The sequence below is a fragment of the Eretmochelys imbricata genome, chromosome 14 (genome assembly GCF_965152235.1).
Source record: "Eretmochelys imbricata isolate rEreImb1 chromosome 14, rEreImb1.hap1, whole genome shotgun sequence".
In the NCBI taxonomy this organism is placed as follows: domain Eukaryota; kingdom Metazoa; phylum Chordata; order Testudines; family Cheloniidae; genus Eretmochelys; species Eretmochelys imbricata.
This window is the reverse complement of record NC_135585.1, coordinates 16786993-16811595: the sequence shown is the minus strand read 5'-3', so window position 1 is coordinate 16811595 and position 24603 is coordinate 16786993. Positions and strand designations below refer to the sequence as shown.

At 49.8% G+C, this 24603-nt stretch overlaps 1 protein-coding gene across 1 annotated transcript in view; it reads left to right on the top strand.

Moving 5' to 3' along the window:
- The window catches only part of CYGB (cytoglobin), a 24897-nt gene extending 294 nt beyond the window's left edge, over positions 1 to 24603 (top strand). Inside the window, exons 2-3 of the mRNA XM_077833840.1 lie at positions 22018 to 22249; positions 24439 to 24603. Coding sequence (XP_077689966.1) covers positions 22018 to 22249; positions 24439 to 24603 — 397 coding nt within the window. The remainder of the gene's footprint in view (positions 1 to 22017; positions 22250 to 24438) is intronic.

Here is a 24603-nt window from a genome sequence, read left to right as displayed (position 1 = left end):
GGGGGAGCCTTATAATGTAGTTTGTGGGAATCGGTATTTCAGTTGGAAAGGTCACCTTATACCCTGTGTGCAGTGTTGGTGGGGGTGGGGAGGGTGTAGAAGGAGGAAATAGCTGTACACAGTTTTCTGCTCAGTGGTTTCTACTCACATCCCTGCTGATGGAATTATATGTACTAGGTTCCTGGGTGAAATAATGCAACTTACAAGCCAGGATGAAACCAAAACAGATCTGTCTCTGACAGCACCATCTGTTTGTCGGACGACAGTGTCAGTATAAAGGATAATGCTGAAGTTGCCTGCTAAGGCTGGTACGAAGGTCATAAGGAGGCAGGAGGGGGGCATGTGGCAATAGCTAATGAGCATTGGAGGAATGAGGCATTATTGCATTGGGATTAGGATACGGAAACTACCTTACAGCACCATACTGTGTGTTGCACAGACCTTCAGGTAAAAGGAATGATGCGTGTCTGTCCAGGGGTAAGAAAGGGGCAGGTTGCTACCTGGGTTTCTCATTCTAAAGTAGAAGGACTTGTTTTCTTTCGAAGAAACTTGAACTGTTATTGAATGTTTATCTTGTTTTGTGCTTCTGAACCCCCTGGGTACGCCCGGATGAGCAGCACAGACTCCGGGACCGAGTCTCATCTCGCTCACACCAGTGTAAATCAGGAATAGCGCTGCTGAAGTCAGTGGAGTTACCCAAGTGCACCTCTGGTGTAGGTGGGATGGGAATCAGGCCTTAGGTGTAAAGGAGCGTGCGGAAGAACAGTAGAAGGAGCTGGGGAGGGGAAGCTGGGGCTGTAGAATCATAGGGTTAGATGGGGCTGAAGGTCATCTAGAGTAGACTAACCCCCTGCAGATAGAAGCAATGACCAGTTGCCACTTGATTTGAGCAAAAATGTTTGATTTAAGGATGGACCTGAACTTCAGCCTCCAGCTCCAACCCCCCATGATTGCTGAGAGAAAGCTGAATCCAGATGCATATTTGGCCAACGCCCTCCTTCCCTTACAATGGTCCAGGATGAAACCCCAGACGGAGAAAGCTGGGGTGCTTGAAATCTGGCTGCAAATGTTGTTCCTTGAGATTAGCAGGTTGTGGTCTTGGGACTGATCTGTGTTATGAGAAACACTTGGATTGGTGCATTTCTCACTAGTAAGAATTACAACGTTTCCTTTAAGTTTGGGGGAGCGGCAGAGGTAGCAGAAACTGCCTCAGATGTGCAGATGACCCTTCTTGGCTTTCCTCTTGTCTGACTTATAGGAATTACTACAGGATTTCCTCACAGCATTCCTGTGCGGGGAACCGGTTTGGATAAAATACAAAGACGGCCCCATCCCACAGCCCTCCCTGAACCTCTCCCTACTTGTAGAGCTGGACATGGTTTGTGACGGAAATATTTAGGTTTAGTCACTGCTCAGAAGATCTCCTGCCTGAGTTCATAAACTCAAGAGGTTTAGCGAGTTTAGGTAAACATCAGGGGAGAGAGCTTGGCTCCATTGAAGTCAATTGGAGTTTTGCCATTGACTTCAATGGGGCCAGAATTTCACTCCAGGATTTCCAAGTGTCAGTCTAAACCAAACCTTTCCTGTTCCCTCTCCTTGCGGAAGATCACCTCCAGATCTAAATCATCCAGCTGCCTCTCCCTCCCCCTTTCTAAAATGGGCCAAGCACCAGCCCCACAAAACACTAGGCCCCACGCAAATCCAAACAGGACCTGAGATCTGGATACTGTTAGGTCCATTTTCTGTTAGTCTTCTGAGCCACAAGTAGGGGCAAGTGGAATTGCCAATGATCTGATCTGCGAAGAGGGGCCTCAAACCTGCTGCTGGGAATTTCCCTAGGGCCTCCCTGCGGCTGATCATTCTTCCTCCCAATGTGCAACGAAACACCAAAAGAGTGCTCTGCTGGCCTACGCTCGTGCCCGACATGACTGGCAGCTGCCACCTGCTTGCTCACTAGTGCGCAGCCCGTCCAGCTGTGCCAGTCACAGGGGGAATCCAGACTGGATATTTAGTGCCACTTTTCTGATTGTTAGAGATGGCGCTGGGGTAATCTGAGCCCAATTGCTTGGGCACATCTCTGCTGAAAGCAGGCTCTTGCCATGTTCCTGATGTAGGGCTGTCTCCTTGGACATCTGCCCCCGCCTCTAGGAAAACTGCTGGTGGTGTTGTGTGCATGCGGGATGGGGGGGGTCAGTTCTTTGGTACGGGGGAGGGGAGCAGCTGTGGACGAGTGGTAGAAGTGGCACCCGACAGCCTATCCTGGACAGTTTAGCATGGTAAACACCCTGGATTCCTGTCTGATATGAACCACATGAAGACAGAACGGATCCGGTCCATCGGTGGTTGCAGGGAGGGTGTAAGTGACGCATGGGATGGGGATGAGCCAGAACACAGCAGTGAATGGCTGGTATCGATGCTGGGCAGCATGTGTGCACAATGTGTGTCATGTACATGTTGAGGGGGCAGGAAAGGGCTGTAGCCTTCATAACAGGATGGTGGAAGATGGTGCAAGGAGAAGCCAATAGCAGACATGCACCAGGGAGCCAAGCTCATCTCTCTTGGAGTAGAGGTGCTAAAACAAAGTTATTTCCCAAGTAGATGCAGCAATTCCAGCAGGAAAAGCAGTGGCCATCTGGCATGTGTGGTCTGGGGTGTTACACAACAGACCGAAAACCAGACAGAAACGGGAACAGGAGAGGGTGTGAAAACAGCTGGCAGAGGGGCCCTGGCTGCAAAGTTCCAACCTGGAGCTGAACTTCCTCAAAGCTTGGGGTGGTTTCTGTTCCAGGGTGGTTTCTAAAGACCACTGCATTCTCGGATTTCCCTGTCATTGTGCCAAGAGGAAAGCACCACCTCGCAAAACCAGCGCCAGTCCCTGGCAGGAGTGAGGACTCCTGTGGAGATGGAAGAATTTGTTAGCTAACGCTTAGCACCTGGGATTTACCCAAGTACAGGCCACTGCCAGAGACGGGCTGCTGGGCTAGACGGACCATTGGTCTGACCCAGTACGGCAGCTCGTACGTTCTTAAACTCCAGCTGAGATCATTGCTTTTCTCTCCAGGAGTCCTGCAGGCAGAGGCGAAGGCAAGAGGCATTTAGGAAAGGATGAGGCAGTAGACAAGTGACCCATCCTTTCCCCTGGTGCAAAAGCAGCAGCTCACATTGTCACCCTGACATGACACGCTGCAGGTGACTCACTGCTCCTCTGCCACTGAGACCATGGAGGGAGGGGTGCTGAAGCACAGCCATAAGCCACTCACCCCGTGAATGCCAAGTAGTGAGCGGGAAGAGAGGCAGCCCCGGTCACAGGGGAACGGCAGAGCACAGGCTTGTCTCTGAATAGTGAGGACCGATCAAGAAGCTCTGAAATTGCATGTAAACCCTCCTTTGCTGGGAATGGATTCACTCTGCATAGCTCCCCACCATCCTCCCCAAGTTCATGCCAGAGCTCTCTGGGGACATGCGGGCAGTGCAGAAACACGACAGCCCTGGTTTGAATTGTCAGTACCTGTGAGAACAGCTCTTGCCCAGCTGGCTCCTGCATGCCTTTACATTTCACAGCTGGCATCAGCAACAGCTCCCTCCAGGAGAACTAGGTCATGAGCAGAGGCTGTGGGGAGGCACAGGAAGGGAAAAGGAGACGGACTCACACGCTGCTTTTACTTTCTTATAAATGATGCAGCAGCTCAGCAACTACAAAGGTCACTTTCTCGTTCGGTTTGCTGACCGCATGCAGACACACTTAGAGCTATGTGTGCCTGGGAAAACAATCACGTCTGCCCATCACCCGCAACCACAATCCACCGGTATACACTGGGGTATAGAAAACCCTCCCCTGTAGGCATCATATGCTTTGCAGTGATACAGCCCCTTTCACCTGCAGGTCTCAAAGGGAGTTGCAAAGGAGGGGTAGTGTCATCATGAAACCGAGGCGCAACGTGACTTGCACAAGGTCATCCAGCGAGTTGGTGGCAGAAGTAAGGAAAATAGGCTGACTCAGGTCTCTTAACCACAAGCTCGAACCACTAAGTCAGAGCAAACCTGCACAAATGAGCAACTATACTTGTTGCCTGTCAATGTCAGGTTTGAGGAGTAACTCAGGAATCATCTTCATAGCCTATTTAAAGTTTATCTGTATGTATTTATGCATTTCTTGACATGCCTGTGTATATGTTGTACCCTTTCCCCCTGCCCTTTCCATTCAGTTCTCTGCCTGTAGATTGTGAGCTGGCCAGGGCAGGCAGGGCAGGGTGCCTTATTTTTTCCATTTGGAAAGAGCTTAGCACGTTGCACCCCTGGAAATAAATAATACTGATAAATATAGGGCCTGATCCTGTGCCCAATGAAGTCAATAGGAGCTTTGCTGCTGATTTCAACAAGAGCAGGAGCGGGCCTACAGGACAGGAAATCCAAGATCACCCAGCAAGGATAAGCACGTATCATATACAAACAGAGGCAAGATACACAAACACATGGCAATGGGAATATGTACAGCTGCATTGTGCAGTGAAACTGCATGCTGTATCAGCAACCAGACTCAAACAGCCCACAGGGAAATGCACAGTGCATGCCACTGTGCAGGCATTCTGATCAGTCACCACCAGACAGCTGCCCCTTTGCCATGCAGTAGCAGATTGTGGGTGAGTTAGTTTCCCATTGAAAGACAACGAGGTTCCTGGGAGCCAGGGTATTTTCTGGAGCACCGCATTTGCACAAAAGTCCTGCTGATCTGGAAGAGAGGGGCCAAAACCGCAGCTAAGGCACCACTAAATCCAGCCCTGTTTCAAGGAACAGTTCCCTCCTCTCTCTCCTCCTTGGTCTATGTCCCTTTGATTCCAGCACACGCTGTCTGCTCCTATCTCCTGCCCGTACCCTGTATTTTATAATGGTCAGACTTAAACAAAAACCTCATGCTTCAGGATATAAACCCTACTCGTCTTTAAATGAAAGAAACTTTCCCTGGATCATAACCGCCTGGTGCAGGGGCTGGTACACAGGCTTGTTCAGGTACTGGGAGAGAATGGAACAGAGCACCCTGGTACGAGACAGTGGGTCAGTGGCAACTCAAGAGATTGGGCATGTGTTTGTGGCTCTGCGCTGGCCTGCTGTGTGGCCATGAGCAAGTCACCCCCGTGTCTCAGTTTCCCCTCCCACTCATTGTGTCTTGTCTCTTTAGACTGTAAGTTCTTCAGAGCAGGGGCTCTCTCTTACTGTGCACGTGTGCAGTGCCTAACATCACATCTGGTACTCAGCTAGTCTGCACCCTCGTAGTAGCTGAGCACCTCACAATCTTTAGTGAATCTACCCTCCCAACATCCCTGCAAGGTAGGGCAGGGCAGTTATTCCTCTTGACCCGAGGCACAGAGAGGGTAAGTGACTTGCCCCTGGACACACAGGAAGTCTGTGGCGGAGCAAGGAACGGGACTCTTGTGTCCTAGTCTGGTGGCCTAATCACTGGACTGTCTTTCCTCTCTGAATCTTCCTTCCCCAGGAAAGTCCCCAGGCACTACTGGAATATAACAATAATAATGCCATTTGGCTAAGTTATCCCTAGACTGTGGGAATAAAAGTTGTGTGGATAAAAGTATTTAAATAATTGATAGTTTCCTTTGCTGGGGAACCTCCTGCCTGAGGAATCACAATATCTTCATCTCACGCACCATCCTCCCCTGAGAAACCAGAGGTCTCTGCATTTAATATTATTATTATCTAACCATATGCTTAACTTTTAACAGAGCACGAGCGGAATCTAACTTAGGACCCAGCTGTGCCTTGGACAACCATAGATGCTGGAACTAGGGTTGCTGGGGGTGCTGCCACACTGCCTGGCTTGAAGTGGTTTCCATCATAGACAGGGTTTACAGTTTGGGTCAATGTCTCTTAGCACCCCCACTATAAAACTTGTTCCAGCACCCCAGGGACAGCACTAAATAGCACCTTATTGGGGCAACCAGTTCCACAGATCCCAGTACCTGAACTTTAGTGGGATTGCTCACAGCTGTATGGGGAAGTAGGGTGGCCCCAGTAGATCAATCACGTCCCCTCTCTCTGCCTCAGTCTTCCCATCTGTAAAATAGGTTGGCTGATATCCTTTCTTTGTAAAGCACTCAGAGCTATAGATGAAAAGCCTCAATGTAACTGCACAGATTTTGCCCTGCTTAGTAGATGTTTCCATTGATGGTGTATTTGTAGATCACAATTTATTCTTATTTCTGTAAAGCATCGGTCTATATTGTTAAGGGTTATTAATAATTCAAACTGAAACCTTGCAAAGTGAAACACATGCACATGACACATATCCTCACAATACACGCACACAGGCAGTACCCACCACAGTGCAGCTAGGCTGGGAGTTTTAAAGACACCAAAGAAAATAAGGTGCCCGCTTCCATTGCAAGTGAATGCGTCTGGAGGCCTAACTCCCTTAGGGACCTTGGAAATCCTACACCAATGCGCTTCTCATGGAAACACACACAAGGAATGCAAACACACGCATTCAGTGCATGTAACAATCACAAGGAATGCAAACACAGGCACTCAGTTCACATAGAACACACACACACTCAAACCTATGCCACATGCAGTTCATATGTGCCATCACCATGCATGTAGAAGATACACACGCAGGTGCTCCATGCTCGCAGGGCTAAGGCTCAAAGGCTGGAGCCCGCTGGATGCCCCTTCAAACGCTTTGGTGAAAAACTCAGATTCTTTCATTAGCTCCGTGCAGCAAAAGAGTAAATCAAAGATCGCATCCAATTTGACAGTTACACCCAGCAACAGAGCTGTCAAAACCATTGCAAGAGGTACTGAACCAGGTAGTAGTTGTGTGTGTAAGGCCCTGGCATTTCTTCACTAACTTTCCATAGTTCAATGCCTCGTCTCTGACCTTGCAGGGAGACTTCTCCCACATGTTCACAGCTCTAGTTTTAACTTCTCAACCTCGGAACATCTTCCTCCCTGTTTACACACCCTTCTCTCTCCTACCCCCGCTCTGTCACACAAACCAGAGCAGTGTAAAGTGGAGTTAGTACACATGGAGAATCAGGTCCCATTGTTTTCAATAGGCGTTCTGTCTGAGCCAGTCCATCAGGGTTTGCCCTCCCCACCCCCACTTGTAAAGGGCGTTGAGCATGAAAAGCACTCAATGAGTGTTAGACTTGTTCGCATTATTAGGTGTCTGGGGTTTAAACACCAAGCAGCTTTACTAATGAGCGGACATGGTAAGGAAGCTTATGAAAACACGAGAAAGGTTAAGTGGTTGTTTTCTCCTGGTTTAAGTAGTGTGTACAAGAAGTGGATCTTTCGTCTGAGCTTTGGGAAAGGCCCTTCAGAACAGGAGAGGCCAGAAAACAGCAAAACACAAACATGGTACGGTTTTACCTCGAATGCCCCAGTTCACCCATAAACGATCACTGTGGATGTTAGTCAGCAGCAGGGAGTCTCACTACGCCAGCGCTTTGCACAGTGTGGCTTGTGGAACACCTGCTGGCCTCATGCTACCAGTGGCCTCCTTTTCCTCTGCTGACCAGCTCTGGAAGATACTTAAGTGTGTTTTTAGCTGCCATTTTTCCTTGTGTGCGACTACTTTGAGGATGTTATACGGTGGCAAACAGGAGACGGGAGGTCAATTTGATGGCCAATGGGAGGGAAGGTGTCTGCATAATGTGGAATGCTAAGGGAGGAGGTCTTAGTGATGGCCAATGGGAAAAGAAGTGGTTTGTGAGAAAGTGACTGAGGGAAGGCCTCTATGAGACACTCTTTCTATTAAGTTGTGACCCCCACTTTTATTATCAATCTGGTTTATTTATTTGTATTACAGCAGTACCTAGGCAGAGGCTGCAATTGAGATCTGGTCCCCATTGTGTTAGGCGCTGGACACACACAGAATAAGAGACATTTCCTGCCTCATGTGTTTACTAGCTAAGTAGACAAGACATAAGATTGGGAGGGGAAACAAAGTTGTAGAGAGGTGTAGTCGTGTTCCCGATATCACACAACAGGGCAGTGGCCCAGCAGGGAGCGGAGCACAGGTCACCTGACTCCCAGCCCAGTGTCCTATCCGGTAGACCCCTACCCTCACAGTCACATGTAACATTTCTGTTTTAAGCTGCCACCCCGAGATTACGCATCCAAATAATTCATATTACATGTAACTGTCAACCGATCAGCTTCATTTCAAAACAAGTGCCCACTGGGGAAGAAGAACACAGGACATTTTAAAGTTGGATGCTTCTCTTCTTCCTTCCCCATCCCCTTTGAGACCTTTGTTATAATGATTACTTTTAACTCTGATCTGCTGTCTATGAAAGTTTCCCCTCCTGCAAATCTCCTTCTTTAAGAGACATTCTGATGAACCAGAACAATTGTGAGAACCCCCCAGGGACTATTTCTCAGACTCACACGTTTGCCACAAAAGGACAATTCAGCAGCAGCAGAGTTAAGAAATTAAATGTTAAAGATAACTATTGATCAGCATGTGACGCGTCCTTAGGTGAACTGATTTGTACCAGCCCACGAGAATCCCTCATTTAGAACAGGGTACGTGGGCCACCTTCTCTGCTCCATTAAAGTGCTCTGTTTAATGGGGATGCTGGGCTGTCACTGCGAAGAGCAGAATGTGGTTCTCGGCGTCTATAAATGCATGTAACGTCTTTGCTGTGGGCTACAAAGTGCTCCTGTCTGTTGAGCTACAATGCTCATTAAAATCACTGAAAGGTAAGGACATTCCTTGTGGATTTGGCAGAAGCTAAGTGTTTCATACATTTGGTAGCAATGGGCAATGTTGATTAAACAGCATACATCTCTCAACCTTCAAAGTACAGGTTGACTGAAAAAGACACTCTTCCTAGGCTGAATCATCTACCTTGGCTGAAACATGCAGCCTTGGAATGTGGGTAACTGTCCAGGGTCCTTGGGCACCAAGGTATCAGACAGGACTTCTGAGCTGTGGAGCTGTCTATGGTATGTTGCCCATCCTTGAGGGTTTGAAAAGTCCTGAAGTATATCTAGTACTTGTGTGCTCCTGATGATCTGGGACCTGATGCGAAGTGTGAGGCACCCACTAAGCATATATTGCAGCGGATGTGGTTTGGGGATGTCAAGAACTCAGAGAAAATCGTGATCGTCAAAGGACAAACCTCAGTCCCTTGCAGGGGTTGTGTGCCTCTTGAGAAATGCAAGTCTGAGCAAGGATGCATGCCACACGCATTACCATCATCTGGCAACTACAGCATACGCACTCTTAAGAGGCACAAGCAGGATGTAAGATCAACCTCATGAGCAATTGCCTCAGGTCTAAAAACGCCTAGCAGCGTGTGAGAGGAGAGTTATACAGGGAGCCTCGCACGCATGCCACCAACATTAACACAAAGCGAGTGACAGGCATGATGTATGTCTGCTGCACTGCAAAGGGGATGTATCGGCAACGCTCCCCATGCTGCTCAGAGACTACAGCAGACTTCCAGCATGCTTCAGAGAAAGGCGAGCTGCCTGCCTGCCCACTGCACCTAGCCGGCTGTCCCATGCGATGCTAGCGAGGGGCTGTCACAGAACTAGTCAAAGGCCCCTCCTTGGGTACTCACCAGACAGGTGTGGGGGAACCAGCTGCTGCATCCCACATGTTTTAAACCTCCAGAGCCTGAAGAGAGTCCAGGCACTGCCCCTGGGCCAGCACCCACTCCCCACTCTTCCCTCCGTAGCTTAAACACACCGTCTCCCAGAACTCCACCTGTGTGGGTGTCTTGGGTCCACAGTTAGCTCTGCAAGGGGCACGCGATAGGTGTCACATGTAACACGCAGACAGACTCCGCGCAGGATTCTAAGGCACCAATGCTCTAAACAGATCTAAACAAAAATCATAAAACCTACACACATGCCCCTGCCTCAGTCTTCTCACCACCCCAGAGCATTCTTTGGGCGGGGGTCAGAGTCTTCCGGGGGCAGCCAGTGCCCTTCTGCTGCAGTGCCTGGCTTCTCAACCATGGAGCCCTCAGCCCCACCCACTCAGCCTGCTTTGACTTTGCTCGGCCCTGCAGCTAAACTGGGTCCCCCGCTACACAAGCCTGCCAGTCTCTTCCCACATCTTCTGCCCAAAAGCTTCCTGTGAGTTTTTCCTTCAAGTTTATACATCCCACCACCAAGACCTGGTTTTTTTGGCCTGCTGCTGATAATTTTGACTATTCAAACCCCAACCTCCTACTGACAAACAGGAGGAGTGGCTTCTCCCTGCTCCAGTAAACCTCCTTAGCATATCTATTCACAGGTCAGAGTACAGTGGTTACGGTTAACTATTGTCCATTGTATCTAGTCTGGGATGTTCATGCTACAGGCCCTGTCAGCCCAGAGCAGATAAACACAGACATAGAGGCAGTCCATGAGACAGCAGGTTTCATAAGAACAACTTCCCAGTATCAGCCAGAATCCATAAATTGTACAGAAAAACTCCCCAAATTATCACAGATGGCAAGATTCCTTCCTGACCACTCCAATGAGCAGCTTACACTCTGCAGCATGGAGACTACATTCTGTTTAGGATAATTATTATTTAATATTATACTGCAGTACTGCCCAAGGCTCCATTCAGGATCAGGGTCCAACCCTGTGTGAGGAGGGGAACGTGCACATAATAAGAGACTGTCCCTACCTCCAAAAGCTTACAATTTCAATAGACCAAGCAGACAAACAGTAATTAAGAGACAGCAAACAAGCAAAATACTTGATGTGATGTCAGATATGCATGCAGGGCCCAACCCTGCAGGCAGCCCCAATGGATTTCAATTGTAAGATATGAACCCTAGTTATTTCTTTATTTCATCTTTACAGCTAATCATTAATAACTTAATTTTATGCTTAACTCTTATCTACACTATTCCTCCTTTTCTTTTGTTCAAGCCAATTTTTTCTTTCATTTTAGATTTTAAAACCATTGTCTATTTTTCATTTACCATTTCTTTAGGGAAATGGGAGAGCCTTGTGGATCAGGCCTTAGACTAAGCCTGAAGAAATCTGGGGTCAAAAACCTGGCTGTGCCACAGATTCCCTATGCTACCTCAGTCAAGTCCCTTAATCCCTCTTACAATAGGAAGAATACTACTTCTACCTTGTCTATTTAGACTGTAAGCTTCTGGGGCAGGGGCTGTTTTGTACAGCACCTAGCACAACAGAGTCCTGAGTTTGGTGGGGGCCTCTGTCATAAAAAATCATCTCTATTTTTCTGCTTTGTAACAGTATTAACTATGTTAATGTCATGGCTGCCCTTGCTGGCTTTCTCCTGAAACTTTCATTCATTTCCATTTCCTTCTGCAGCCCCCACCCACCCGATTTGTTATCCCATTATTAGCATTTCTCAAATGTCTCCCCACTTTCAGTCTAAACCCTGACATCCTTGCCTCTCCCCATCTCAGCTGGGGCCCAGAGATCACTGCCCCCACTCTCCTGCGCAATCACCCTTCACTGACAATTCCCACCTATGGCTGTCTGAGAATTGTGGGGAATCAGTGCCAAAGGTCTGACCTTAGGTGGGTCCTCACCCACTGCTCTTCCTCCTCGAAATCTCTCAGGGCCTGATCCAAAGGCCATTAGCCTTGCTGCCAGTGGGCTTTGGATCAGGCCTTCTGAGGGCGATACCTGCTCCTCTGGGTTGGGGAGCTTCTCACTGGAGCTGGGCTGGGGAGACAGGGCTAGAAGCTCCCTGCAGAGTCTCGCTTGCTCCCTCCCAGGGCAGGGAGCACCTCCGCAGGCCAGCTGCTTGGCTGGGAGCTGAGAAGAGGAAAGGCAGTAAGACAACCCTTTGGCCGGACGATTTGCAGAGCTGTGTTGCCGTAGCTCTGTGTCACTGGCAGCATGGCGGTGCTAGTCGATGGCTTGTGAAAACCAGCGCAGACAAGCTCTGTTCACAGAGAGAGAGAGGACTGAACAACGGGAAATGTACAAGTAATAATATTAAACAGCGCCAGCTGAAACCACAGCTCCAGTGAGACTTTTGGAAACAGGAATATGGGTTTCTTAGCGTGAGGCCAGATCACTTATGCCCGGAACTGAAGTAATTGCTATAATGGCTTTTGCAAGAAGACACTGCAGGAGCCATGTGCCTCCAAGAAAACCAAAATAGATACTGTCAGAATTAAGAGCTTGCAGAGCACTGAGTGGAAAGCTAGATTTATGCATCAAGGGGATGTTTGGGTCTCTGGCAATACCCACAGCTTTAATGAAGACAGAGTGAAGCTGAGGCCCATTATGCAGTGTAGCAGGATGAGCTGCCTGTGGTGGCGAAAAGACTATACATGACCAGGGTTCACATTGTGAGGCTGGTAATTACTTCAGAGCACAGCAGTGGCCTCTGCTCTTTGAGGCGAGCCTCTTAGAAAGCCGCTGAGCAAGGAAAGCCAGAGCTGCTGAAATCTAGACAACAACATTACTAAGGACAGGCGGCTGTCTGCCGAAGGTCAACCGTGCGGTGTAATGCTGAGGAAGGGACGGAAGCAGTTCGTCAGTTGCTAGGTGTTCCTTATTTTGCTGCCCTTGGGGGAACGGCAGAAACCATGAAAAGACAAAGCGGGAGGGAGGGGGAAAATCCACCCCATTGGATTTTGCTTTTTACAGAAGCGGAGACGTTTGAAACAGGGAAGACCTATGAGGTCATCCCAGCTACTCCCTTCCCCTCTCCAGTCAGGGCAGAATATTTTATCAGGCTTTCCATGGTCCATTTCTAAATACCCAACCTCTTCCCTTGGGAGACTAGTCCCAGGGTTGCTTCGTGAAGAATTGCTGGGAGCTACGGCAAGCTCCACTTTGGCACCTGAGACCATCCAGTGGATCTTAGTTTGAATATTGTCACTTTGGGTCACTTTCTCTGACAACATCCTCGCCTTCCCTCTGAGGATTTGTCCTTTCTCGTGTTCAGTTATGTGTCCCTCTCCTCATATGGTGCGTTTCTGCAAAGTCTGGAATGGGCGAAGGGTGCTCAGCGCCTCATGGTAGCAGCCAGCAAGACAAGGCCCTTTGCTGAGATCTCTGTGCACACACGTTTAGTGGGGTGAAGCCAGTCTCCAAAGAGGCATCTTACTCTGAGACTCCCAGCAGCAGCAGTTTCTGACCAGGCCAGACTAATTTTCTGCCCTGTATAAAGGTGAAGCATTGAGGATGGTGAACTATTGCTTTGAGCAGAAACTGTTCAGTAATTTACTCTATGTGCCATCTCCTAAGTCACATGGTATTGTTTCCGCTCCTTGATCGGATGACTCACAAAGTGCTTTCAAGATGGCCATATGAGTGCTCCTGGTGCAGATACAACTTTGCACCTGCATTCAAGGGAGACTCTTGTAGCTGCTCCTGGACCTTGAGAGTAGCCTTTTCTCACCCCTGCAATCAGAATGGACCAGGAGGGGAGAGGAGATCTTTAAAATTGTCCCCTTGCTGGGCCTGATCCCCAGTGCTGACGAGAGTCCTCTGCAATGGGAGTAGAGGGTTCTCAGCACGCCACAAAATAGGGTGACTTTGATACTAGTGCTGCTCCTGGGTCCTGAGACTGGCAAGGCAGAGGGAGAAGTTTTGGTACCTCACGGTGAGCAGCATACTAACTGTAAGTTAGCTTTTAGCTTCAACTTTTGCAGCCGCTTTGTCCTTGGAGCAACTCTGTGGGCCTCGTAGCACATCCCCTTCCCACAGCTGTCACTACTCGTGGTGTTATGACTCATCCAGCCTGTGTTTTGTTGGGCTTGACGTCTAGGGATGAGCGGTTAAAAATATTTGCACCGCCAAACAAGATAGCCTGTGCGTATCTTCACAAAGAGCACAGCCTGAAGGAAATCTGTTGTATTTTATTATGTATTCCCGCTACTAATTAACTGTTGTAATGCCTGGGACCCCACCCTCATTTAGCTAGGCAATGTACACACATGCAACAAAGAGAGAGTCCCTGCCCCAAACAGATTACAGTCTAAGAATAAGACAACAGGGGAGAGCACCCGATAAAGAGTGAGACAATTATAAGTCATTTGCAGTGTTGGTATAGCTGTGCTGGTCCCAGGATATGAAAGACACAAGGAAGCTAAGGTAATATCTTTTATTGGAGCAACTTCCCCCAGTGGAAGGTACAAGTTTTAAACTACAGAGAGTTTTTCAGATGTGGGGAAAGAAATCAGTGTCCGGGCTAAATAGAAGTTGGGACAGATAGATGAGCATAAAGAGGTGACATGTTGTCAGAAGTCACTTGAAATGAGGTGAGCAAAAAGAGGTCTGAAGTGGGCCATTAAGGGTTAGCAGGCAGGCATGTGTTACAGCTCATTGTAATGAGCCATGGAATCAGTGTCCCTGTTCACTCCATGGTTTCTAGTGTCTAGTAGCATTATGAATTTAAGCCCCTGGCTCATCTTTTGAAGGTGTTGTGCAGGCTTCCTTTGAGGATGAGTATTGCAAGATCACATGGAGTGATCCCTTTGTGAAAAGGGTTTGCCCATGGGGGACAGAGTGTTTTTGGTTTTTTATCATTTTTCTGTGTGAATTTTCTGAGTGTAGGGATTGTCTGGTTTCACGCACAGAGTTGTTATTGGGACATTTGATGCCCTGGATGAGGTATGTCACATGTTGCGATAGGCATATGTGGGACCCCTGGATCTTGAAAGGTGTATTGTGGGAGTGTTGATCATTGTAGCAGTGAGATTTCTGCAGGTTTGAGTCTGTTGTTCTGGCAGGGTCTGGTGCTGCTTTGAGTTGGTGGATCCTGATCTGATGAGAGCCTGGTGAGGTTGGGGGGCTGTCTGAAGGGCAGAAGAAGGGGTTCAGGAAAGCTTTCTTTCAGGATGTGGTCCCCATCAAATAGGGGTTGTAACTGTTTGATGATACCCCACATGGGTTCCAATGTGTGATGATAGGTGACAACTAAGAGTGTGTCGTCAGTGGGCTTTTTTCCCTGTACTGAAGCAGGTTCTCCTGGGGTATCTGGATGGTCCTTTCTATGATGCAATCTACTTCTCTGGTGGAACGTCCTTGTTTAATGAAGGCAGTTTTAAGTGTGTTTAGATGAGTATCCCACATTTTCTCTTTGGAGCAAATTCTGTGGTATGAATGCCAGGCTGTAGATAACAGATTTTTTGGTGTGTCTGGTATGATTGCTAGGGGCAGCGATGGAGAAAACACTGTGGGGCCTGTAGGAAACTTTAACAAATGGCTTCTAATGCTCAGTGCTTACGGGGCTCTTTTTATCTGTAGATCTCAAAGCACTTTACAGAGGAGGGGATCACTATTATCCACATTTTATAAATAGGGAAACTGAAGCAGGGGCACCAGAATGGGGGGGAAAGGGGGGGCAGGGGCCAGGGTCCTCCTGCTTTTTACTGGCAATAAGGGCCAGCAATGGGGGAGGGGTGGAGAGGAACGAAGGGGGGGGTGGGGTCTTGGGGGGAAGAAGTGGCATGGGAGCAAGGCCTCAGGGGAAAAGGTGGCTCAGGGGCAGGGTCTTGAGGGGGATGGGTGGGTGTGAGGGTGGGGGCAGGGTCCTAAGTTCCCTCTAAGCTGTGCAGCCATGCAGCAGCCTATCAAGGGCCGCGCAGGTGCTCAGGGCTGTGGCGGGGAGAGGTGAGGAGAGACGCTCCCCCCCAGCCCGGGAGCTGCTGTGGCCAGGGAGAGGTGCCTCTCCCCTGGCCCCAGCCCCAAACCTGCCGTGGCAGGGAGAGGCAAAAAGAGATGCTCTCCCCCAGCCCTGAACCTTGCACGGCGGGGAGAGGTGTCTCTCCCCGACCCCAGCCCCAGATGGACCTGTCGCGGTGGGGGGAGGTGCCCTGCTCCAGCCCCGGGCTGCTGCAGGGAGAGAGGGCTGGGGGAGTCCTCTGTCCCTGTCACAGCCCCAGGGCAGCCTGCACCCCAAATCCCTCATCCCAGGTCCCACCCCAGAGCCCGGACCCCTGGCCAGAGCCCTCATCCCCCTACACTCCAACCCTCTGCCCTCGCTCTGAGACCTCTCCCACACTTATGTGCCTGCTGGGTTGGGACTTCAGAGCAATAAAATGACACGTGCTGCTTCTTCAGGTGTGTGTTTTGCAGGCTGTTGAACTGAATGTGGATAAATCAGATACTCGTTCAAATTCACAGTCAGGCGTTTGTAGGTCATTTTTTAAGGTCAATGATAGATATGAACTAAAGATCACCACATTGTCCAACCTCAGCTAGGTTGTCCTAAAGGGCCAGGCTCTGATAACTGCTCCCATTGAGTAGCAGGTGAGGCAAGCGCCCATCACCATAGTGTCTGACCACGTCACAGTCTTTCATGTATTCATCCTTGCAGCACCCCTGGGAGGGACAGCAACATTATGCCTAGTATACCGTTGGGAACCTGAGGCTCAGAAAGCCAGATTTACAAAGCATTTAGGCACCTCACTAAGGAAGAAAGTGGGGATTTACAACTAACTCCTGTTGACTTACATAGGCACTTTTTGTAAGCCCCACTAGGTTCCTAAATACCTTAGTAAATCCAGCCCCTGCCCAAGGTCTGTGACAAAGCAAGGGACTTGAACCGGGCTCACCAAAGTCCCGGGCTATCGCCGCAATCACTGGACCATCCTTTTCATAGATAGATTCATAGATATTTAGGTCAGAAGGGACCATTATGATCATCTAGTCTGACCTCCTGCACAACGCAGGCCACAGAATTTCACCCACCACTCCTACAAAAAAAACCTCACACCTATATCTGTGCTATTGAAGTCCTCAAATTGTAGTTTAAAGACCTCAAGGAGCAGAGAATCCTCCAGCAAGTGACCCGTGCCCCATGCTACAGAGGAAGGCGAAAAACCTCCAGGGCCTCTTCCAATCTGCCCTGGAGGAAAATTCCTTCCCGACCCCAAATATGGCGATCAGCTAAACCCTGAGCATATGGGCAATATCTTTCTCCACTATCTTCCCCTGCAAGTTGCCCCATTGATTACAGCAGGGCTACTTGTTGAGTACCTTCTACTCGGTGTGAGTAGGGATATCAGAACATAGCTCAGAGCTGTAACAAATTCATGGATTCAAGAAAATACACCTTTCCCTAGAAGAACTGAAATTTCAGAAAACAACTCTCCCGCTGCTAAACAAGTGAGTATTGCAATTACTGGAAGGGGAATCACCTTCTAAATACTTTCCTCGATCAAATATTTTATAGAAAATTCACTCCTCCGCCAACATATTTCAGATTCCAAACAAATGAGAACAAAGAGCCAATTCCCAGTGCCTGCAGCCATCTTGCACTTTAATTATTTCCTTTAGTTCTGCTGCTGATAAAGGTCATGTACCTAAAATGGTTAAACGGGAAGAAGGAAAAAAATGACACTTAGGACATCCTGTCCATTTTGTCCAGATGTGTCTCATGCAATACAAATTAGGGGGCGCAGAATCGAATCACTTACAAGGAATTTAATGAAATCGGCATGCAGGCCTCTGTTTTGTATCAATCGCCATTTTGCTTATGCAATGGTAAATATTATATTTGTAATGATCTTGGATGAATCAGAAAACAATATTCCAGACACTGAGATGTTTGAACTACAGGAAAAGATGCAACAGATAGAAAAAAAATCCCTATTCATCAGAATGTGTTATTTTTTTCTCTTCCTCCACCCCCTGCTTTTGTTTGTCCTTTATCAAAATGATAAATTAAACTTCTAAGTTAATTAACAACTACTGATGAACTGCTTTTTTAAAAAGTTTCTTGAGATTCAAGTGAATTTTTATTTAGTATGCCTTTCTTGAATTTAACACTAGTGTTTTTCTTCTGGATATAGGCCAAAAGTTTCAGTTTTGAATGCCCAGCTTTATTCACCCAGAAACAATTTTGGTCCAGTGCTCAGGGTACTAGCTTGCAATTCAGGAGACCTGACTTCAATTCCCTGTCTTGTCACAGACTTCCTGTATGAGTCACATAGGTCATGTCTACACTACAATAGCACAGCTGTGGCGCTGTATTGTAGATGCGTCCTACATTGACGGAAGGGGTTTTCCCGTGTATGTAGGTAATCCAGCTTTCTGAGAGGCAGTAGCTAGGTCAACAGAAAAATTCTTCCATCCACTTAGCTGCATCTACAGTGGGGGGTTAGGCTGATCTTTTTCTATCCTTTACTTTGAGAGAGGGGACGTTCTGATTTCCTAGTCATGATACACATAGTGGCGGTTTCTTTCTACCCCCTTAGCCTCTTTCCCAGACACTATTTTTGCATTCGGAGCAAGTAATGCTTCCCAAGTACCTAAGAACATCACCAATTTCCAAGGGGGTTCCTCTTGATTTATATTGGCATGAGTGAGAGGAGAATCAGAACTTATGTGCTTTGAGTTGGACACACATTTCAGGATAGATGGTTTTCATCTTATGTGCCAGGTCAGCTATTCTTCCGGCTGCTGCTCCCCACTGCCCCTTCTCCGAGCCTGAATTCCCCTCATTCAGCCCTGTACAGAGGTGGTCGCTGCTGAGGGGACCAGATCTCTTTGTTAGCTGGGCTGCATGGGAGAAAGGCCGATCCTCTGATATTACAGCTTGCCATGATGGGTGAGACTCCAACACCCGGGATCCTCGAGAGGATGGTGCCATTAGCACTCACACTGGCCAAAGTGCCCCTGGCCCCACGAGGAGGAGAGATCTGCTAACGTGGGCATGGAGAAGACCAGCTTGGTCACAGAGAAGGACTTCTAGATATTGACATTGGGACTGATCCTTTCCTGTTGGCTCCGTTTTTTATGCTGAGTGCTGTAGCCTCTCTTATCTCCTGTGACAGCATGGTCAGGGGAAGGAAGAGAGAATGGGGGAAGAGAAAGAACTTCAGAATAATAGAGCCAGCAGGTATCCAGGCTTAGAAACCAGGGCTCAGGGTGAAGCAAGGATAACAAATGAAACCCTATTGCTATGGAGGGGGAATGTCTGTCCTGCTGGGAGACATTCTAGGCCGAATCCTGGGAACTCAGGGAAAAGGGGAACATTAATAGCGATGCTTCCATGTATATATAACAATAACCCAGACTGCTGCTTCTCCCCAGCCAGAGCTGCCCTGGCCGAATGAGACTCAGAGATCTCCCTAATGCTCTGTCAGAAGGATGCACGGGACCACAAGGCCTAGTTCCCGGGCCCTGGCACCGTGCGTATTCCACTTCAAAGCCCTTTCTCAGGCTCAGGCTCTCCCGGACAGCTGTGAACGGACGGAGATTGGCTAAAAGAGGCGGGACGGTGAGACCTGGGGTTCAGGAAAATGATTTCCTCTGGCAAGGAGCAGACATGCCGTGAGGAGCCGCTTTAAGCTTCTGCCAGGAGAGGTTAAAAAATAATCCAAGGAGCTTGTTCGCGGCTCCCTCTCTGATTTTCAAACCGATGCCTTCCCCCCCCACCTTCCCTCCTTCCCCCTGCTGCTCACTCTTCACACATTGAAACCTATTTTGGGCCCGCTGATGAATCCCAGATGCCTGAGGGAAGCAACAGAAGCGATGTACGTTCCATTCGCTGCTTTCTTGGCAGCCCCCCGGATCCTCCGGGAGCCAGTGGAGGGGTGGGGGGAGAGGACAATGAGGCGGCACTACGAAGAGCAGGCTCTCATTTGTAATTGCTCACGGGCTGGCGGGTACAGAGGATGAACCCACCTGGCCCTGGAGGCAGTGTGTGCATTGGCATGGGGCCGTGCAGTGCCTCCGAGGGGTTGCACCAACCTGGAAGAGGGAGGAGGCAGATGGCGGGAGGGAGGTGTTTGTCGGGAACTGCGGACAAAGAAGACATCGGGGGACAGCCCTGGGAGCTGAGTCTACCAGCTCCCGAGCAGCCTACGCTGGCTCCCAGCCAGTCTAATGTACACACATAAGGACGCAGAGAGAGCCCAGCTGCTCAAACCTTGGGCTGTTCGGAGTGGAGAGGATGGGCTGAATCCTGATCTCGCCCCCCCCCCCCCGTGTAAATCTGGAGCAATTTCACTGAAATCAATGGAGTTACAGACTGATGGAGGTGCCCCGCTGCAAGTGACAGCAGAATCTCACCTCTCATGCAGGGATTAAGTAACTCAGCAGAGATTTTTAGGATGTAGGATCCTGCACACACACACACTCTCACTCCTCCGGCCCCAGGCTTCTGCCTCTGTTACCAAGCGGTGTATGGGTTCACTAGCCTATCGTAACAGAGCCTTCGCCCCCTCCTCAGCTTGGAGTGGGACCCCCTGTGCACACAGCAAGTGGACTCAGAGCTCAGCAAAAACTTCCCTTTCACTCACAGCATTTCAGATCCATGCCCCGGGGGTTCTGCCCCAGGCAAAAGGATACCTGTTCCCAGCACAGAGCAAAGCTGCCCTTTCTGTGCAGGGCTGGGGCAGCCTCAGCAAATTTGGGGAGTGTGTGTGAGACTCTTAAACAACCACAGCAAAGACACATGGACTCCCCCCTCCCCAGCTCTTTTCCTACTGGGGAATGGAGAGGGAGTCGAGGTTTTAGCTCCAGGTGGCCAATTCAACCACAACTCCTTTTATTTCAGTTGTGATTAATTTGTCCCGTGGCTTTAATCCCATCAGATTTGAGGGTCTCCTGTACCCCTTTCCTGAGGTCCAGGAAAGAGGGTTGGCCCCAGAACCACTCCACTCTCCAACAGGGGATGAAGAAGACATCCCTGTAGGGTGCAACTGTAACCCACACACCTTCTGGGTGTAGTGTTCTGTCCCATCTAGTGGCACCAAATCCACTTAGAGAGAGTTAAATGAGTCTGCTCTTCAGCCTTAGCTAAGAGCCAGTTGGCTTTTAGCTCACGTGGTAGAGGCTCATGCACTAAGCTCCAGAGGCCCCATGTTTGATCCCACCCACCGACGACCAGGGTCTGTCGGCATTAAACAATAACCTAGGATCGGTACATTGGAGACCCAGAAGCCCTAGGGCTCAGCACCGCCCCCCAGCAGGAACGTTGGGAGCACTGATTTAATTTCTCATTGTGAAGCCCAGCTGGATTCTCTGGGCCAAGTGCTGCCCTTGATTCCCCCTGTGAAAACTCAGGGGAATCACGGGGGTGGCCAAGGGCAGAATTATTCAATTTGTGTGGACGTGCAGGGGCAGAGTGCAGCTGTTCCATTCATGAAAGCCATTGGAAACCTGCTGCCACTGAATGGGCTCTGGAGGAAGGAAAACCTGTCTGCTGGGGGCTTTGTACAGACGGGAGACGGGCTTTGCAAATATCAGATTGCAAGCTGTGTGGGGCAGGAAAAATCTTTCACGTTGTGTGCATCGAGTGCCCAGCACAAGGGGGCCATTAGCCACAGCAGTAAGAATGACTATGACAAATTCAGCCCCCCAGCACCTCTGCTAGGCGGATGAGTATTTACTGACAGGCCCCTGTTATAGCTGGGAAAGCTCCCAGAACATGGGTGGCAGATGGGCCACGCACCCCTGCCCCCACTGAATTACTGGGAGATGCAGATGCTCAGGACTAACGAAACCTCACGCCATTGCAAGCCAGGAGGTCACACAGAGAGTATGTGGCACAACTGGGAATAGATCCGAGCTCTCTTGCCTCATTGGGCTTTGCTCTAGCCCCATGGTCAGGGGCTCTCAACCTTTCCAGACTACCATACCCCCTTCAGGAGTCTTATTTGTCTTGCGTACCCCCAAGTTTCACCTCACTTAAAAATGACTTGCTTATAAAATCAGACATAAATATACCAAAGTGTCACAGCTCACTATTACTGACAAATTGCTGACTTTCTCATTTTTACCATGTAATTATAAAATAAATCAATGGGAATATAAATATTGTACTTACATTTCAGTGCATAGTATATAGAGCAGTATAAACAAGGCATTGTCTGTATGGAAGTTTAGTTTTTACTGACTTTGCTAGTGTTCTTTATGTAGCCTGTTGTAAAACTAGGCAAATATCTAGAGGAGCTGATGTGCCCCCTGGAAGACCTCTGCATACCCCCAGGGGTATGTGTACCCCCCGTTGAGAACCACTGCCCTAGGCCACTTCAACTCTCACTGAAATTCACGTGGCTTCTCTCTCTTTCCCTCTCCTTCTCTCCCAACTGCACTGTGCAGGTTTTTTGTCAAATTCCCATCTGCCAAGCAGTACTTCAGTCAGTTCAAGCACATGGAGGACCCCCTGGAGATGGAGAGGACCCCGCAGCTGCGCAAGCATGCCCGGCGGGTCATGGGCGCTGTTAACACCGTAGTGGAGAACATCAACGACTCCGAAAAGGTCTCGTCTGTTCTGGCCCTGGTAGGCAAGGCCCACGCCCTCAAGCACAAAGTGGAGCCTGTCTACTTCAAGGTAAAGGACTGGAGCGAAAGTCTCGGACACTAGATGGAAAGGGAAGGAGGGCATAAGGCCCACACTGATAAACGGGTGCTGGCAAGAGATGGTGGGGATGCACTGGTTTATTCTAGCCTCCAGGATGCTGGCCAGTCCTATGGATTTTTACATCAGGAGTAGTCAGCTTCCTGGGTATCCTGAAGGGGGTGCTATACCAGGTGCTCTGCTGGCACTGGGAAGAGAGGCTGGAGTCGGTGCTACAAGTCAGCAAGTTCCCTCCCTGCTCACCTCCTCTCCTTACTCACTCAGCTGGGAGTTTTCTTTCGCTCCCGTTAGTAGCCAAGGGGCAGGTGGCACTGACAGGCAGCGAGAGAGCGAGAGAAGGGGTGAGGACTTCACAGGCTGCACCCCAGAAGCATCTCCATGCCCAAGAAACTGTATTGTAAGGCAGGTGCTTGCCAAAAGTAGGGGCCTATTTTGGTGCTTCTGGAGGTGGGGGAGTGCAGGGGAGGGCTGTTACAGTGCCAGGGGGTGTGTCAAGTGAGTGGAAGGGGCTATGGGGCTGCATGCCAATGAGATGAAGAAGAGGGGAAAAGAGTTGGGATCCTCATTTGAGGGTTATCTCCTTTGCTGGGAATTGACCTGCCTTCAGATGGAAATGGCCAATGGGTTAGCAGACAGAGCAATCAGCTGGCTAGTGTCAGTGCAGCCTCCGAGCACCTCCGCATCCTCCGCTGAAATGCAGCTCGCAGAAAACGGCCATGCTCTTGCCAAGATGGGGGGAGAATTGCTTTCCAGCTTCCTCCAGGCACCATCCCCCCGCCCCGTGCCACACGGCGCCAATACCCAGTTCTGCTCTCACAGGCAGCACGGGTCCGCGGGATGGTTTTTAAGATGAACCTCAGGGGAAAAACCCCCGCCTCTGAGCCCATGAGGTCGGATTGAAAAGGGCTGTGGCCTACAGCCCTGGGAGCTTCGCCGCCATGGGCCACCTCCCCCAGCCATGGGCATCAGAACCCATCAGTGGAAGAGACGTTGGGTTTTCATTGTGAAACTGGGAGGGGTGGATTGTGGAAGAGAGAAAGCAGACAAGGGGCTAGCTCTGGACCAGGTCACCTACAGCTGTTTTATTTGCCATGGCAGTGGGGTACCGAGCTGCCCCAGCCCATGGAAGCCTGCCTTTCCCCCACAAGGAAGACGCAGGGAACTCCTTCTCCCACAGCTTCTGATGGAGGTAAAGGATTTCCTCCCACTACCAATTGCTAGCGCTCCAGTGGGGGAATGGGATAAAGACCCTGGGAAGTAGGGGAAAGCCGCTCTGCCCCTGCACGGCCAAGCGTGTCAGAAAGCAGCACTGCAGAGCAAAGATGAGGCGACTCAGGGCAGGCAACTCCTACTGTGTCCGTGGGCAGCCGGCCAACGTTCTCCTCTGCCGCACCTGGAGAAGCAGAAAGGAGAGGAAGTTGCCGAGCGCCTAGAGAGTGCACCTGTCCAGAGCTCCGCAGCTGTGCCGTTAGAGCAGAGGTGTGGGAGACAGGACACCGGGGTTCTGTCCCTGGCCGACTTGTGGCGTGACCTCAGGCAAGACACTTAGGCCAAACTTCTCAAAAGTGGCCCCTCCTTCTGGGCACCTGTGGGCGGGCAGCGCGAGATACCTGGGGCCTCAGTACTGATTTTCAGTAGCGCTGACTCAGGAAGGCAGTGGGAGCTGTGGGCGGTTAACACCTCTGAAAAGCAGACACTATAGGACAGATTTCAAAGTGCCTAGTACCCAGCAACTCCCACCGTGACGCTTGTGACCTGATTTTCCAACCAGCTCCATACCTGCCGTGCAGAGCTCTTTGGAAAGATCTGCCTTGGTCTCTAGTTGGGAACCCAAAAAGTGGGGCCCCTAAAATGAGCGGGCTCAAGACAATGTAGCTCACAACCTGCCTGGGGTTCAGTTTCCCCTCGGTACAGTGGGGCTAATAACACGGCTTTACATCTCCTGGAGCCTAATGAGCGTCTGTCAATCTCTCAGAGCAATGGCTGGGGGTAATGCAAAGCAGAGTAAAGTATCCCTATGGACCTGCTCAGCAAGATGGCAGAAGCCCCCTGAACTCAGCCACAGTGTTGCTTTGGAAAAGGGGCTGCCCCAGTGGCCCCTGACCACCTCCCCTTGTTTCCCGGAGAATCTAAGAAACCTTTCCTGTCTCCCTCTCCCCCAGTTCTTCACCGGTGTCATGCTGGAGGTCATCGCTGAAGAATATGCCAACGACTTCACCCCAGAGGTGCAGAGAGCCTGGACCAAGATGAAGAGCCTCATCTACACCCACGTGACTGCCGCGTACAAGGAGGTGGGCTGGGTGCAGTATCCAAACTCCACCATGTGA